This window comes from Amblyomma americanum, chromosome 7, assembly GCF_052857255.1.
Source record: "Amblyomma americanum isolate KBUSLIRL-KWMA chromosome 7, ASM5285725v1, whole genome shotgun sequence".
Taxonomy (NCBI): Eukaryota; Metazoa; Arthropoda; class Arachnida; order Ixodida; family Ixodidae; genus Amblyomma; species Amblyomma americanum.
This window is the reverse complement of record NC_135503.1, coordinates 119,097,690-119,114,905: the sequence shown is the minus strand read 5'-3', so window position 1 is coordinate 119,114,905 and position 17,216 is coordinate 119,097,690. Positions and strand designations below refer to the sequence as shown.

The window sequence follows — 17,216 nt, the reverse complement described above, 5'->3', positions numbered from 1 at the left end:
AAGCCACTGTGGCGGCTGATTGTCACAGTGTTTCCGCTCTTTAAGCTGCGTTTTCCACCGTTGGTGTGTAAGCGCATCGCTGTAGTTCGTAGAAGCCTCGCCTCCTTTCTCTTATGCACCACGAAGAAACCTTGTGTCCTTGCAGAAAGGCCGTGGGGTATGGTAGGGTGAAATGAAAATGAAAATTGGTTGTTGGGGAAAGGAAATGGCGCAGTATCTGTCTCACATCTCAGCGGACACCTGAACAGAGCCAAGGGAAGGGATAAAGGAGGGACTGAAAGGAAGAAAGGGCTGCTGTAGTGGAGGCATAGTGGAGGCCTGGGAATAATTTAGACCACCTGGAGATCTTTAAAGTGCACTGATTTGGCACAGCACACTGGCGGCCTATCGTTTCGTCTCCATCGAAATGCGGCCGCCACGATTGGGTTCAAGCCCGGGGTACTCAAGATCAGTAGCTGAGCGCCCTAACGTTACACTGAGCCACCAAGGAGGGTGAATGCTAGCGTGCCGTTTTTATTTTTTTTGTTATTGGTGATGGTGGTGCTTCGCCTCCTTGAATCGAGCATTCAAACCGGGAATTCTTATGTACCGGGAGCGTATCAACGAGGTTTTTCTGTATAAATGTAGTAATTCGAACTATGGGTGTGCAAATATGAAATTTTTGGTCACAAATTGAATAGAATTTTCTCAAATAGTTTTGAGTATCTGTACAGGTAGCCTAAACTAAAAAGAAATGCTTTTCACTAAATATAGGTGCGAAAAGAAACTTTGCGTTGCACACAGGTTTTACTTAATTTATTAGTAATTTATAGGGTTGTGCAAAATTTGAAATTTTAATAAGAACACGAATAAGTTTGATATTCGGTTCATATTGGATTCGAGGAATTGATATTTGAGAGTTTCAGAATACTTGAAAATTCCCGAATATTTGCTGGCAATCGAATACCACGTTGACTTTCATAAAATCGATCACGACAAAACCACAATATCTGGGCAAATTATCCGAAGATTAAGTTCAAAGGGCCAGGAAAGCAGTGCAAAGGCATCCTCTTTGGTTTTTTCTCCGTCGCTTATCACGTGGACCGATGGTATTCAGACACTATGCCTGGACCTCACGCAAACTTCCTCAAATGGGCTTTCCCACATATGACACATGATGAGGACAGAATGACCGACCACCCGCTTCAAGATATCACACTGTGAAAGTGCTTTTTTTTGTTTGTTTGTTTGATCCTTAAATAGTGTGTTATATATCTAAGCCCACATCCATGGAATTCGTCCTGTAGCCTTCATAACTCACCTAGCGTGAGCTCCGCCAACTTGTTTTGGGCTGCCGCGGTGGTTCAGTGGTGCTTGGCTGCTGATGCGAAAGACGCAAGTTCGGTCCTGGCTGCTATGGTCACGTTTCAATAGAGGTGAAATGCTGTAGGCCCGTATACGGTGCTATGACTGTGCAGGTTGAAGAACCCCAGGCGGTCGAAATTTCCTGAGCCCTCCACTACGCTGTCCCTCATAACCTGAGTTGCTTTGGGACGTTAAACACCATAAAACCAAATCCAGTACAGCTGTATTTGTATTTTTTTTTGGCACTGAGGAGGGTGAAAGTTTGCAGTTTTCTTTTTTTTCATTTTTATCGATTAAGCATTTGCATCCTTATGGCCACATATCTCCCTGACACCATAGCGTTGCCATTGCTGAGGTGTGGCAAGATGTGCTGCTGGAAAAACACCACAACAGATCAGCTGCAGAACGCACAAGGAGGAGCACTTTTCTTGCAGTGCTAGTGAGATCAACCTTCCCACCTCCTCATCATGCCTCAGGACAAATTGTGGACTATGGGATGCTGTTCCACACACAGCGTTCTTGACATGCCATAGCATGCTTGGCCTTCATGTCTAGGTTTTGCTGCATTGCAAGCCCCGTAACAGGCTCATAATGCGGTTACACTTCAGTGAGAGTCAGTGTAGTAGTTTTAGCAGAAAACTTTTCCTCTGTGCATGTTAGCAAAGTTGATTTGGTCCCTGAGCCGTAGTAGCTTCTCTATAAAAAATTCATGATACAAATTTATGTACGCCACCAGCAGGCCAGTCTGCACTGAACTTCATGTGCACCTTGTGTGCTGCGTTTTGGTTTCTTGTGCAAAATAAACCTTAGATTTCCTTGTGCCGCAGAGTTTTGGAAAACTTCCTGATTTTGTTTTTGTTTCAGAAACTGATGCACATCGTTTTCTTTGTGGCTACAAACTCGTCCTGTACCCTAACCACCAGACTGTGCTAATTTAAAAGTTAATCGTAAAGTTGAGTATATTAGTGGCTAATTAGCTTGCTTTTAAATTTACTGACATTTGCCACGGCTGATGCTTTGTATTTGAAAAGATTTTCATCCTACATATTTTGACCACTTTGTTTTTAAGAACATTTGAAAGCGTTAGCTGAAACACATAATATTGTGCATCCTATGAATATGGGAGGAAAGTGGTAAATGGCATGTGCCATTATGAGTCAAACAGCAAAGGAGGCATCGAGCATGTCGCATGCCGCAGTAAATGAAGTGGCCATATACCTGGATATCGCGCTCTATATGCTGTGTGGGTGCTCCCTGTTGTGCAGGTGTACATCCTGAGCCTGCTGGAAAGCCCCAAGTTCGAGCACTTCAAGCCGGTCTTGGATGCCTACGTCAAGGGCCACTTTGCAGCTGCCCTCGTCTACAAGTAAGCCGGCATTGTTTTGGGGCCTTGTTCCTTGCCATGGGCATGACCGTGCCTCTGAGCATGGTCATATATACAGTATATACTCGTGTTAGCGCCGCACCCCAAACTTGGCAGCTGGTATTTCAGAAAAAAACAAAAGTGAGCCAAAGCAATTGCTTCACGTGAGCATAATTTCGCCCACGTTGTGCCATATTTACATGATTCTAAGTCGACTCGAGTGTATGGCAACGACTTTTCTGCCTTATGAGCTCCTTAACGCTCTCGTGATAAAATGCATGTCACTGGATTACTTGTCCTTATTAGCACTTCCGTCGCCTTCGCTGGTGATGGGGTCACAGCACGTCATTCTAACGTCGTCTTCCAGTGAAATCCCCCACTTCGCGAACAACCACAGCACATTGTCGTCTCGCGAAATTCCACATTCATAAATGACCGCACGATGACATCACATGCAACAGCTGAAAATTTTTCCTCGCTGCAGCTCTCACACATGTACCACTCGTTTGGAGGTATCGAACTTGTGGCCCGGCATGCAGTTGTTCGTCTCATTGGTGTAAAGAATGACAGCCATCTTGAACGTAGCGTGAACGAGTGCTGGATGCTTTCCGTACCTGGAGCACAAATGATGCTTGACGAAGCACTGCATTAAAAACTGGTAAAATGTGGATGGCATTCATCAAATGCGTCAAACAAAGCCAAATAGAAATATGCGTTGCTGGTTCAGCTCTTCCTTCAGCTACTGACACTCCCCGGAACCGGAAGCGCTGCCATTCCGAGTAGTGTTGCCGCCGCGACTGGAACAGCGGTTCTTCCATTGACTATCGACGCTCCCTTGAGCACCAAGTGCACAGTTGAAAGTAAGAAAAAAAAGAAAAGGAAAATCCTTCCGAAAAAGCGCACAGAATAGTCGAATGCTACTGGGTAGAGCCATAGAGCAAACATAAAAATGTGATCATGCTGTCGCATCCCTGATATCTCTTTTGTCTCGCCTTTATGTATGAGTCTATGCTTTGGTTTCGATTGTAAGGCGACGCCTCCAACTGAATTTTCAAAAAAGAAAAAAAGTTTGACTTACAATTTTATAAATAAGGTTTGTTACGCTGGGAGCTGATAGATAGCTGCCCGCGACATTCGGTACGACCATGCACGCGTTGTCCCGCGTGCCGCACTTCGCCTGGAAACGTGGACGTGCTGACTCATCTTGTGCATTCGGTGTTCGCACCTGAAAAGACAAAACGTTAAGCTGTGCAAAAAAACTAGAATGGGGTGCACTCACGCGGAGGTGTGTCTCTTTGCAGTGTTGCGCCACTCACCAGGCTCAGGCGCCATAGTAGCACATCGTTCGCCCGGCATCGTTAGCCTAGCGTGCTTCGCATCGAAGCCACACCTAAATTGCTATGACTCTAGTCATGGTTTACTATAAAAGGTCTAAACTAGTTACTAGTTCAGCAGCAAACAATTAACCTGGCATTAAAATGAACATGTAATTGATTTTCGCAAGGCCTTCGACAGTGAAGTGTGCTGAAAAGCAGGCCAGGCGAATGTCACCTCTCACTGATGGCTGCGGGGTCGCTCGTGTGGCGTGCCGCTCCGAACCGTCTGTCAGTCAAGTGCTAGATCTTTAGAGGATCTTGATGTTAACTTAATCTAGTGACGTCTGCCAGTAAACTGGTATAGCAACCTGTTTTACTTTATGCAGTTAATTCGTGCCGGTCGCTGGGGTCTCGCCCTTTCAGCCATACTTTGAATGCATTATGTATTTGGAGGATTCGCCGCAACTGCACCAATTCGTCACAAAAATACGTATTGTTCCATAAAAAAGGGACTCTAATCCCTATAATCGCGGCTCCGCTGTAGACGGAAAAATTTTTCAGAAAAATGCCAGTCTTGTGTAAGGGCTGCACCCCGTCAAAACCACGGAAAAAGAGGGCGGCTTTTACACAAGTATATAGACAAGTACTTCAGTAAAACACTCTCCGGGGCATGTTGGTTCATAGCTAACAAGAATAAAAGCGCAACAACACGACACAAAGAAGGAGGAAACCGACAGGACAGGCGCTAACTTGCAACACTTTACTCTCTTCATAAACCGCCGCGTATATATCAACCACGGGGGGGGGGGGGGGGGGGGGGGGGGGGGGGGGGGGGGGGGCGGTAAAGACAGATAGGGGGGAACACAGTTGAAAGCACGTGCGTAGAAAACTCGAATATGGCACAACAAGAACAGGTGATTCCGCAGATACTATGCCATATCTAAAAACTGACATTCTTTTTTATACATAAAGTTGCACATAATCTTAAGCATGTTGCTTCCAAGTACAAGGTGCCAGTGGTTTTTTCTGCTCCCAGGAAACTCGCCGCATTGTGCCGAATGACTAACCCGGATAAGGACAAGAATAAAGTTTGCCAAACGAAATATGCTAATCCTTTTGTAGATTGTGCGGTTGGAGTTGTGTATAGCATCCCACTGATGTGTGGTAAAACTTATATCGGCCAAACGGGGCGATGTATTAATGACCGTTTGAGAGAACACAGTCTGTCATTAAAGAATGGGACCGGGTCAAATCTACCGATTCACTGTAAGGATTGCTGGAAAGAAGAAGAAGGAAGAAAGAAGGCATGTGGAGCAAAACTTCTGGAAACAAGTGTAATCTGCAAAAGTAAAGACACGATCGCACGCGAATTGATAGAAGCGCACAGAATATGTAAGAATGGGAGCGCATGTGTTAGCACCCCGTCGATCGTGATGTATAAAAAAGATCCCAAGCACACAGAATATCGCACTTAGACTTATGGTGAGAGCATGACAGAATGAGAACGAGTTTCAGGCGTTACTTGATTTTTGCACAGTTCACCATGCGACCGAACAGCAATGATGCGAAGTCAGAGATACAAACCAACTTATTAGATTTGAACGCAGAAACGCAATATCGACGAGTTGCAAAATGGCATCTGTAGCAGCACCATCTATGCACAGCTACTCAAAGCTAGTTGCAGCCGCCGTTGTGCAGGAACGGGCCGAATGGGCGTAGACGCACAGGTCTGCCTTGCTCGCTTGCCTGCTGCTTGTTGCCGAGTGCGTTCATGTTTTCTGGACTTTGGTGTTTGTTTTAGTTCAGTTGGCTGCATTTAATGACGTGACACCACGTCAGCGAACTGTTGGGTGATGCTGTGTGCGCAGTACGGACACTTTGAAAAATCTGGATGAAAAGTAAGTGCCTGCCTTTCCTATCCCCGCATTCTTGGTGTACACACGTCAAAGATGCGAGCTCAGATTATCTAACGCATTCAGATTATATTCATGTGCAGGCCTCATCACAGTTGTCATTGACGCCGATCAAACATGCGCGAGGATAAAAACAAGCGCTGATTACAACTTGATGTGGGCGGCCTGGGAAAGTAAATCAAACTGATGAGGTTTGCCATTTGCTAGGTACAGCATACGTGTACTCTGTTTAGTTGCATCAACCACCGTAGCTGGAACAACAAGCTCTTCATGTAGAAACGCTGCAGTGATTGACTTGATTCACACTTGAAGAAGAGGTGAAGGAGAGTGTTTATTAATGTGCAAATAGTTATTGTATACATACGCTAATGCTGGGCTAAGCAATGGGTTAAAGGTTGGAGTGCGTTGTAACTAGAGGTTAGAAGGCGGCGGGGGCGGGGCAGCAAAAATGATGCGATGCCGGTTTGCTGTACAAACAACCAAACCGCTCATATCCAGGGCCTCCTACAGCTCGACGCAATGAAGTGGTATCCGCATGTCAGCGATGTCGAGATCAAGCTTTCGGCAGAAATCATTTGCACTGCTCTGTTGGATTGCTAGTATTTTTAAACCGTTTTGGGCACTATAGCTTTCTGTGTTACATGACATAAAATGCAGCTGGGGCAAAAATGGCAGTCCTGCATTTTCGACCATGACAAGGCACATTGTAAAATTCATTTTATTTTCAGGTCTCCTACCACAGCATCCCAAATGATCCGGATATTTACAAGAAGTTGATTGTGGCCATCAGAAGGAATGAAGGAGCAGTTTTTAATGCTTCAAAAGCGACCAGAATGTGCTCGCTCCACTTTGTTGAGAACGGCTTCATCGCTAATGTTAAAAACGGTTACGAGCATTTGCACCGAGCTGCCATTCCTTCAATGTTTGCATTTAAACAACCTAAGGCTGCAAGGAAAATACCAGCCAAAAGGACACCACTGCAGCAGTCAGGTGATTACGGGCAAGCTTTCCGGCTGGGAAGTCTGGCGTCTGTCCGACGATGTGTGCTGTGTCATCCACCTCAGTCATTACGGCATTTTATGCGTTGCATATTGCAATCACTCAGTTCAGCCCTTGGGCGCGGCCGGGCAGCCACCAAACCACGTGACGTGATGTCACGACAGCCGGAGGAAAAGCTAAGCCCCAACTCACGCGGTCGCGCGCGGCCGCAGCCACCACCTGATTCCCGCTCCTCCCGCTAGGGGCTCTGCGCCGGCGCGTGACGTCACGGAGGAAAAGCTGGGCCCCAACTGGCGCGGTCGCGCGCGGCCGCAGCCACCACCTGACTCCCGCTCCTCCCGCTAGGGGCGCTGCGCTATGATTGACGTCACGGCATATGTATAAAAGAGCTGCGCTCCTTCGCTGGGACAGTCTTATACCCCTGTCACACGGGCATTTCGAGGGCCCTCGAATCGATAGTCTATCGACTCAAAGGCGATCGAGCTCTGCTACACGGGCAGTTTCAATGGCGATCGAGTCAATAGCCTATCGAGTCAACGGAGCAGCACGGAACTCCATCGAGATATGCAACGCATTCTTGGCTTAACCAAGCTAAGCCTGGCCATTTTTTCTTCTTACTGCGAAGGCATGGCGCTTTTAGGAAGACGAGAGCACCATTGTAAATAAAGATTACCTATTTATGGATGGTTTCAATGAGCTGTCGATCAAGTGTTATACATGCTTTGGATTTGGCACTTCATTAGGTGCCATAAATACAGTTTCATGAATTTGCTGATGGGCGGTACTTAAGAAATTAGCGCAGGCTTATTACTGTCAGACAGAAATTTGGACAAGTTTGTACATTTTTAAGAACAGAAAACGGCATAAAAACAAGGGGCTAGAAAGCGAACGACACAACGTGCCAGGTTCTGCGCTGTTTTTCAGCATGCACGCTCGTTTTCAACAAGTCATTTAGCACGAGAAATTACATACTCTTACTGGCTGGTTAACGCTACACAGGTGTTTACCCATTGAGTTGTAGTCAATCAGCGTGACATTAGAGGCGGTGGCTTGTTAGCAGCATGCAGTAATTGCCTATTGAAGTATACAGCGTAAAGCAAAGCGCGGCAGCCTTACCTCCTCTGGCTGGTATTTTTATTCAGAGCAGTCAAATTGGCGTATGATTCTACGTGGAAGCAGTAGTTAACATCGTACGCATGCTCAGTGCACGACTTGCTCTCGCAAAACTGCCGGACGCTCTGGTCCGAGAGAGGCGGAATCGCTGTGGGATGATTTTGCCATCCTGCAATGGAAGAAGTGAGCGACCGTGACATTGCTGCGAGTGCTACATCGAAGAGCAGTCTTTCCCGGCTAGACTGATCAAGTATAATCGACACTGCAGCTGCTCTTTGCGAGACAAGATACGATCTGACACAAGATATGTGCACAGCAGCCAGACTTGCTTGTCTTGCTGTCCCACACAATGGCGGCGCCGCGCAGTGCTGCCAGAACTTGCTGTAGCTTTTTACAGCATTATTGGCATTTGTGCAACCCGTCTATAATAACCCAAGGGGCGAAACGAGCTCGGCGGTAACATTTAGCCGCGAAGCTGATCCGTCGCCGAACTTGTCTTGCTCTTTGGCCCCTGCCCGTTGCTGTTGCGCCTATCTGACTGCAGTAAAGTTGTGGAAACTTATGCCGCTTTCTTTCTTCTGCATTGCGGCTCAACCAACCGCACCACAATTTGTCGGCACGCCATGAATTCAACACTCAAGCGTGGCGCACCCAATGCGGAAGGTCCTGCTGTTTGCCTACACAACGATTGTCACTGCTGACGCCAGCGCTGCTGCATCTCTTTGATGTCACGGCCTCACGCTTGGTCATCTGTGTACTGTATAAACTCGTATAAGGGCTGCACTTTTGTATAAATTCGGGTGTGAATTTGAAGGCACAGCCCATCCACAAATTAAAGAAAAAATGTATAACGGTATTTTTTAAAGAGGGGGTGCGCCCCACATACGGGTGCTGCCCTTACACAAGATTATACAGTACACTGCGGTTGCATTTATGCTGCACGACACGTGTCTTTGACAAGAATTCTCAGAGTTCCATGGAACCCTTGGGTTTCTTGGAATGCTTTTTGGGTTCCCCAGGCTACGAAGAATTGAGAGCCCCTTGTCTGTGATATGCATGTTAAAATAAAAAAAATGATGAACGATGCGTACAAAAGACAGAAAAAGAAACGCACTGTGATGCATTAGCCAGCCATTAGTTCTCTTGCATAAAAAGGTGGTGTCATATCTAGGCACTCCTGGCTGATATCTAAAATTTTACAAATGAGAGTTTTTAAAGGCATATTTCCTGATTCTATGGTGTTATTGGCATAACACAAAGGAGTGCAAGGAGGACAGGGGAGCAGCGCTGTGCTTTCAGCTACTCCACAGGTTTGTGGTGTCCTCTGTGTGCAGTAGCACGAACTAATGCTTGCACCATTTGCCATGCCATTTGAGTTTACTGTGGCCACGTGTAGCCGCACGGCACGGTCTAAGTGGTCCCGCGTGTCGCTTTTGCTGGATTCAGTATTACACAGGAGTAGTAACCAACCGATAAGTGTTTTGTCCTTTCATGGCTGTTTCTTATGTACATTTCTTGAGCAGTATATGTAAGTTTGTTTCATTATTAAATGCTAGGTTGCAAGTCAGTGCTTTGTTTATTCTGTTCTTTGCCTGTTTACCCTGTTTGTATGTTTCATTTTTTTTTTTCAAAAACTAGCTCAAGTATTCTGTATGCATGTGGTAGTGGCAATAGTTTGGGCTACTTGTTTCATCATAGAAAGGTTTGAAAGTGGCCAAGTAAAGAAGAATGACTTTCAAATTATGCTACCTTAAGCCTTGGCTGTGTTGAAAGAAAATTCTGGTTTTCAAAACAGAGTGCAATCTTGACAATGCTGCCTAACTGTTTTCTGTTCTAGGTTTTGCTTGAGCAAGCACTTTCCGTCCAAGTTAACTTGAGACTCAAGAAATAGGTCATTGCATGCGATTCTCAACTTATCTACTTTGCTGGCTGGCTAAGACTACTTGAGCCTGACGTGGCACACAGCCATGATGTGTTGGTGATGATGATGTCAGAGCAGAAATGCAGTACAGTGGGTGACACCCTGCTTGTGTGGTGTGTGCTGCTTCAGCGCTGCTGTGTGTGGGGCTTTAGCTGTGAGCTGCACTTCAGAATGAATAACTTAGGTATTAGGGACAACTGCTATCAAGCAGATAGTTTCACTTTTAGGTTTTGCAAGTGGGAAAAGTAAAGCAGTAATAAGATCCAGTGATAGTTGATAATTAGAGACTGATTAAATCCAAACTTTATGGTAATTTTAACAAATTGTAATAGTCCTGTCAGGTGCACAAAGCTCCATGTGTATAATCAAAATTAAAAATTAGTTTTGAAATTGGCTTTGCCACTATTGTGAACTGTGCGCTACCAACTGCTTATATGGGTTACGCAGGTGGTCTCGGTCTTAGCCAATGGTGAGAGCAAACTTGAGCACAGTAATTTCTACACCACATGTTGTAGTAGGATGTGTACCTAGCGGACCATTGGGCATTCAACCAGTTTGTTGGCCACTCATAAGGTTACCTGGTCAGGGAAGCAGGTCTTGCAGGTGTGGAAGGCGTGCAATTCTATCATCTTTGCTTCCTACCGCTGGCATTGCTGTTGCAATGTTACATCTCTGTTGCTCTGAAATTGCATACCCTGCATGTGTGCAGTGTTGCCCTCGTACCCAAAAAAGTAGCATGCTAAACAGTTCGAAGAAATATGGGTGGTATGTGGCTTGCTGATGTATGGAAGTTGAGCAGTCATTCCTTCTTTGGAAATGACACACCGAAAAGCACACTGTAAGCCTGGGTCCGTAATATGAACGTAATCAAGGACTCCAGTGAGGTTGAGAATATTCACCACAAAGGATTATGGCTTCCAGCTTGAGCATCCATGTTGAGAAACTGCATTTATCAAAGGCAAGAAGGTTGAGAGGAACTGGGATAATTGGTTAGGCAGTCTGTCATCAAGGCGAAGGCTGCTGATTTGCACAGCATCTCAACATATCAGCTACTTGACGCAGTGGTCGATATAAATGGAGTAGTACTGAAGGAAAACCAGTGTGGCTATACTGTATAGTGTTGTGCTGTACTCCTGGTCGGGAGACTTTAGTGCACTGCCCTGCTGTTGCGCAGGGGCCTGCTGCGGTGCATAGCGCACTGTGCCGAGCTGGCGGGTGATGCCGGAGAAGAGCAGTGCTCGGTGGAGCACTGCTTTGCCTCTCTGGAGGCGGTCATGCAGTTTGTGGTGCAGTCACGCCTGCTACTGAGCCGCACCACAGGTGCCGACCCCAGCGAGGGGTTCTGGGCCGACCTGCAGCCCATGCTGGCTGCCTGCGAGCGCATGCTAGCAACAGCAACCACAGGGGCAGCCCCGAGCCCAGCACAGGTGGGTCCCTCACTCTGATTGGCCCACTGGGATGAGGGGGGGGTGGGGCATGTTTTCACATGTTGCCATGTTTCAGTAGTGACACAACAACGCATTTCGCCTACACCAACAATTTTTAATTCCTCTACACTTGTGTCGCATCGATCCTTTACCTCAGTGTCCTGCACCTAGCGCCCCCCCCATGTTTAATTTCGCAACTACAGGGTACACTAGCGTCATCCTGTGGCACTGCCTCCATCTAAGCTTGTTGCGGCAGATGCCTTTGCCGCCATGCTCTTCTCACAGTGCAACTTGCATTTCCAGTGCTGTATGGTTTCTGGAAGACTTGCTTGTGATTTAAGCGCAGCTCAAGAACTTGTGAACTGGTTCTTCCATGTGAGGTGAAATTTTGTGGCCTCCGGCAACGTTTGATTTATGCAAAGCAACGGAGAGCAGCCTGGCACCCCTTGCATGTGGAGAAAGACTCACTATACCAAGGGCTGAAAAAGCAAAGTCCCGTTGTTTCGGTAGCAACTTGGTTGCTTTTTCAGAGGGGACTGAGTGATGAAAATGTAAATTGGTTTTGTGGAGAGGAAAGGCGCAGTAGCTGTCTCAGTTCGTGGTGGACACCTCAACCATGCTGTGAGGGAAGGGATGAAGGGTGGAGCGGTGGAAGAAGGAAGCAAGTAAGAGGCACAGTATTGGAGGACTGTGGTTGATTTTCAGCCACCTGGGGTTTGTTTAACATACGCTGACGTACAAGCAGCTTTTGCATTTCACCTCCATCAAGACACTGTCATCACCGCTGGGATCTTGTCTTACGTCCTCAGGCTCAGCATCTGAATGCTGTCACCACTGAGCCACCGCAGTAAGTTATGGCTAAGTGGTCAGCGTGCTGCAGATCTTGCATTCTGACCACTCAGTCGCCACCACAGGAGGGAGCAGTCATGAAACATTGGGACTTTTCTCTTCAACCCTTGGTTAGTGTTAAAAATCTGTGTATAGTGCATAGGACAGATCATTGAAGGTGTTCGCGTTCTTTTGCATATGTCCCAAGTTCTCCTACAATGTCATTATTGCGGGGAGAAAAATTACAAGAAAATGTGTTATCAGTAGGCGTGTGTGAATAGCGTTCTTTTTTAGGTTCGAAGCGAATTCGAAGCAAATTTTAATTTTCATCAATATTTCGAAAACAGTAAAACCTTGTTGATACGTTCCCGGTTTATACGATTTCCTGGTTCGTACGCTCAAAATCGCGGGCATTAAAAATGCCCCTTAGAGTTACACTCTATTTTTCCCGGTTAATATGTTCTTGAAAAACACAATTACTACATTTAAAATTTCAACAAATTGTGGTTGTATTATACGTTTATTGACCAACCGCACATTTGAAAACGTACAAGGGGTCCGAACGAGAGGGCAGCAACATGTTTTTTGCGGCAGTCACCTGCCATGGTGGCTTCTCTGCAGTGCCGCAATACCACGAAGGCGAAGCACCACCACCACCCACCAAGAAAAAAAAAATAATAAAAACATCGCGCTAGCATTCCCAACGGCCGTTTCTGTGGGGACTGAAGAGGAGAAACGTGGAGGTTCTTCGCGGTGCATAAAGGAAAGGCGGAGAAGCTTCTATGAAGTACAGCGATACAATGCGCTTATGAACTGGCCAGGTCTGGGAATAGCTAAAGCACTGGGACAATCAGCCGCTGCAGTGGCTTTTCCACACTATTTAGCTGCAAAGAGACGAAGTACCCGAAAATGAAATAATTTTAAATTGGTTTTTCGGGAAAGGAAATGGTGCAGTATCTGTCTGACCTGAACAGCGCCGAAAGAGAAGGCATAAAGGAGGGAGCGAAAGAAGAAATGTGCCGTAGTGGAGGCCTCCGGAATAATTTCGACCACCTGGGGAACTTTTAACGTGCACTGACATTGCACAGCACAAGGGCGCCTTAGCGTTTTGCCTCCATAAAAACGCGGCCAGCCAGTGGTCGGGTTCGAACCCGGGAACTCTGGATCAGTAGCTGAGCGTCCTAACCACTGAGCCACCACGGCGGGTCCAAATATGACAAGGAACAGATTTTAGTTACTTTCGTCACTGCCGTTGACGGACCGGAAGCGTTACGAATTTCCTTCCACGGCTAATACGGACTGAATTCAGTGAGCACTGGAATAGGATCGGTTCAGCTCTTGTGCCAAGAAATGCCAGTCGACATTTTTATAAAGTGACAGTGCCAATAAATGTCTTTTTACCACATTCAACAATTACATTTCTCAAGATCAGGCGGTTCAGACCGTACGTTTTTTCCGGATAATACGTTTATTTTCTGCAATTAAAGAAAAAACTTATCAGTGAGGTTTTACTGTACCTGTGGCACACAAAAAAGTTTAAACGGCACTATAGGTATTTTCAAAATCATGTATTTTTCATGCATACAAGGCCACTACATGAAGAAATGCATTGAAGCTTTGTGACACTCATTGAAGCTGTGTCGACATCCTACAAAAATGGCCATTAGAAATTGGGGCAGCTGACCTGCATGCAGTGCCGATGTATCTGTGGAGTGTGAGACCTGTATGTGGCGTCTCCAACTGCTACTCTTTTGTCATTGCACAGCTGTTGCTTTTAAGCACCGACTACATGACATCTGCTAGGAGTAAGCACCACGCACCCAGTGCCACCATGCGTCAGGCGTCATAAAGGGGCACCCATCTCCATGTGTCTCATGTTAGCTACCCTTCGTGCTTGTGCAGTCGTGCTTGTTTAGCAAATTTCACGCTGAGAAGGGTGGCTACAGCAGATGCAGTCTATTCAGGCCCATTCAGAGGAAGTCAAGGGCGACTGGCATCCTCAGATTATTGAGATTTACCATAGCGCTACCTGCTTCTGCTAGGAGCCATTGCGCATGCACAGATTGCCTTGAGAAAGTCATGAGGCGCCACTGTGCACCTATCCTTGGTGAGAGCAGGTTTAAGGTATTCTGGGGCGAGTACTTTTGCGTAAACATGTGAAATGATAGCAGAGAAACGTAGGAGAGTTGTAACCCTGCACTTAGATCGTAAGCATAAGAAAATGGCAGAGCTTTTCAAGATGAAGACTGTGCACCTGCGTCAAATTGCTTTGCAGTACCGGTTTCCTCATCGCAGTACCTAAAAAAATTCTGAGGGCACTTAAGTCTGCTTACGTGGAGGAATGGGAAGGCATGTCTTTGATTGTGATTTTTTTTTTTTTCTGCCATATCACGTGGAGTGTGGAATTTCGTCATTTCCGGTTACGACATGCTACACTTCATCGTTTTATATTATGGCATACTACACCACTTTTGCATTCCAGTTACGACAGACTACTCCACTTTGTCATTTCTGGTTCATTTGCGTGATTTACGGGATAAGGACCTTGACCAGAGCCACATAATGCTTTCGCATTAATAATGGCATTTCACCTCTCATCTAATTTCAACTGTCGAAAGGTGTAGGCAATAGGTTATCGCCAGCTTCGAATTTGGTTTCCAGCGACACCGCAACTATGAAAGCCAGTATCAATGGAGTGCTCACGTTGGTGATGTTGGCAGTTCTGCATTATTCTTTTCGGCATCTTTTTTTGGGTGCCCCATGAGTGGGCACAGCGCAGGTCCCGCTGTAGTGCATTCGTTTTTGTGTCTGGGCTTTATCCGATCAGGCGCACTCCTCAGCGGCGTGCTGAGCCATACAGCCATCGAAGGACAAGTTTGTGGATATGGCACATGCCGACATCCAAAGCGGTGCTATCACGCGTAAGTGTCGGAGCGTGCATAAGACTGTCAACTGTTTCTACCAGCAGCTTATTTTCCTGAATTCTCGAACTTTTAAATATTTCGAAAATTTCGACATTTTTGAATAATGCTATTTGGTTCAAAGGCTAGGTCGAAAATCATATTTTTTACTTCAATATTCAAAACATTTGAATACTCGCACAACCCTACTGTTTGCACTTTTGCGATTTGCAGTTAAATGAAGGGACTCTGTCAAAGCCTTTGGAGGTGCGCCTTTCTGTCAGATACCACAGCGGTGGTCATTTGAGCATCCTACTCGCATGCGGGAGATGTGGGGCTCGATCCCCAGTGCCACCGGGTACCAACCCGTGATACAATGGGTACGAGCTTTTCCCTGCCTGGTGCGCGGCTTCTTTAAGGGGAAATGCTTGAGGAAATGAGTTTTTGACTCCACATTGAGTAGAAGAAAAAGAACCTTGTGCCATGGTGGTGTTTGGCCACAGATTGCCTTGTGCCATAAACATTAATCATCATCATCATCGTTTCTGGCATTGACATCAAATCACATGACAGATCACGTGACGTCACATCATTTGCACTGGTCATGTGATATGTGCGGCAAAACTCGGATGTGGATGCTGACACTTGTGTCAGAAGTGAGCCGCTCACACCTTCAGCGTAACATAAAATGTAGAAACAATAGTGTCTCAGTGCTGGAAGGGGTGTTGGCAGGTGTCCCTGGTGTGTGGATTGGGCGGTCTTCTGGCACGGTTGCGCGAAGTGCTCCCACTGGTGGCGGTGGTGCGGGTGGCCGAGCGCTGCCTGACATGGCTGCCTGCGCGGCCACACCCACTGCTGGCACAGGCCCGCCTGGTCGCCCTGGAACGGACTGTCGCTGCCCTGCTGTGCGACACCATCGACAACGGAGGTGAGTGAATGGCCTCCAATATGTGGCACCCCCAACAGCAGAGGGAAGGAACGGGGAATTCTTTAAACTGGAAAGAGTTGTGCCTGGAAAGCACTAATAGATTTTTATAAATCCCAGGCAGCAGGGCTCATGAACAACCCATGCTGTTGCATACCTCATCAGTGGCACTCGGCAAAGATGGCCGGAAAGCACTTAGAAATGGCAGATGATGGCTACTTATCACTGACAAAGTTTCCACCTTGTCATGGAATGTATGTGCAGATGTACTCCCCACGCACAGCTGCTCCTTGTGCTTGTGCAGCCACTTGTACGGGTGGACCTTATTTTGTTGCAAAACGTGTTACTTTTTCATTTGTGGTTTTCACCTCTTTAGTTCACTGTTCTTTGACCTCCCAGTGTGTGCTTCGTACATATCTTTTCCATCTCTACTTCACTTGTTTCCTTGTAATTTTGCGTTTCGCATTTTATTCTGAGATACCATCCCCCTCAAAACACATGCTCCCCATGGCCAAATATTCTAATGCTGCATTTCACAAAGTGGGTGGCACACAGAAATGAACACCAGACTTGCACAGTGCATTTGCATATCTTTGCAGCTACCTGCTGGTTGCAGCAGTTGGGATCAGGACAATACAGATATCATCTGTGGCAGTGTATTCACATGATCCTATTAGCAACGTGAGCTGTGTGCATGATTTATTGGAGCACTATTGCCTTCATTGTCCCCACTGCTTGCAGTTGTGAATGGTTGCCATTCTCTCAAGTTAAATTGACTTTCTCTCTGCCTCTCACTTTCTGAAGGCTTAGCAGTTCTTGTGTGAACTACACGGCAATAAATTGGGTGCTGTAAAAGTAGAATAAAAAACGCATCAGGCTGAGGAGAAATCCAGCATGGCGACTTCCATTCCATGAGACTAGTGCCTCAAAGAAAGCATTTGTTAAAATATACTGTATTTAACCGAATGTAAGGTTAAACACGGAGTGACGCGATAGCTACAGCTCGCCAAGTGGAACTTGGTCACGTGACCAACCACATGACTAACCATGTGATCAGCCACGGAGCCACGGCGCCGGCAGCTGCTCCGCACCACGTGACAAACCACGTGACAGCATGGCGGCGCAGCCACGGGGTGGCGGTGCAGCCACGCTGAAGGCTCAAAATGC

General features: G+C 46.6%; 1 protein-coding gene across 2 annotated transcripts in view; it reads left to right on the top strand.

Annotated features, from left to right (window-relative positions):
• Positions 1 to 17,216, top strand: part of spg (dedicator of cytokinesis spg) — a 196,669-nt gene that overhangs the window by 60,694 nt on the left and 118,759 nt on the right. For both annotated transcript variants that reach the window (XM_077632868.1, XM_077632867.1), the window contains exons 15-17: positions 2,610 to 2,710; positions 11,144 to 11,396; positions 15,857 to 16,052. In XM_077632868.1, coding sequence (XP_077488994.1) covers positions 2,610 to 2,710; positions 11,144 to 11,396; positions 15,857 to 16,052 — 550 coding nt within the window. The remainder of the gene's footprint in view (positions 1 to 2,609; positions 2,711 to 11,143; positions 11,397 to 15,856; positions 16,053 to 17,216) is intronic.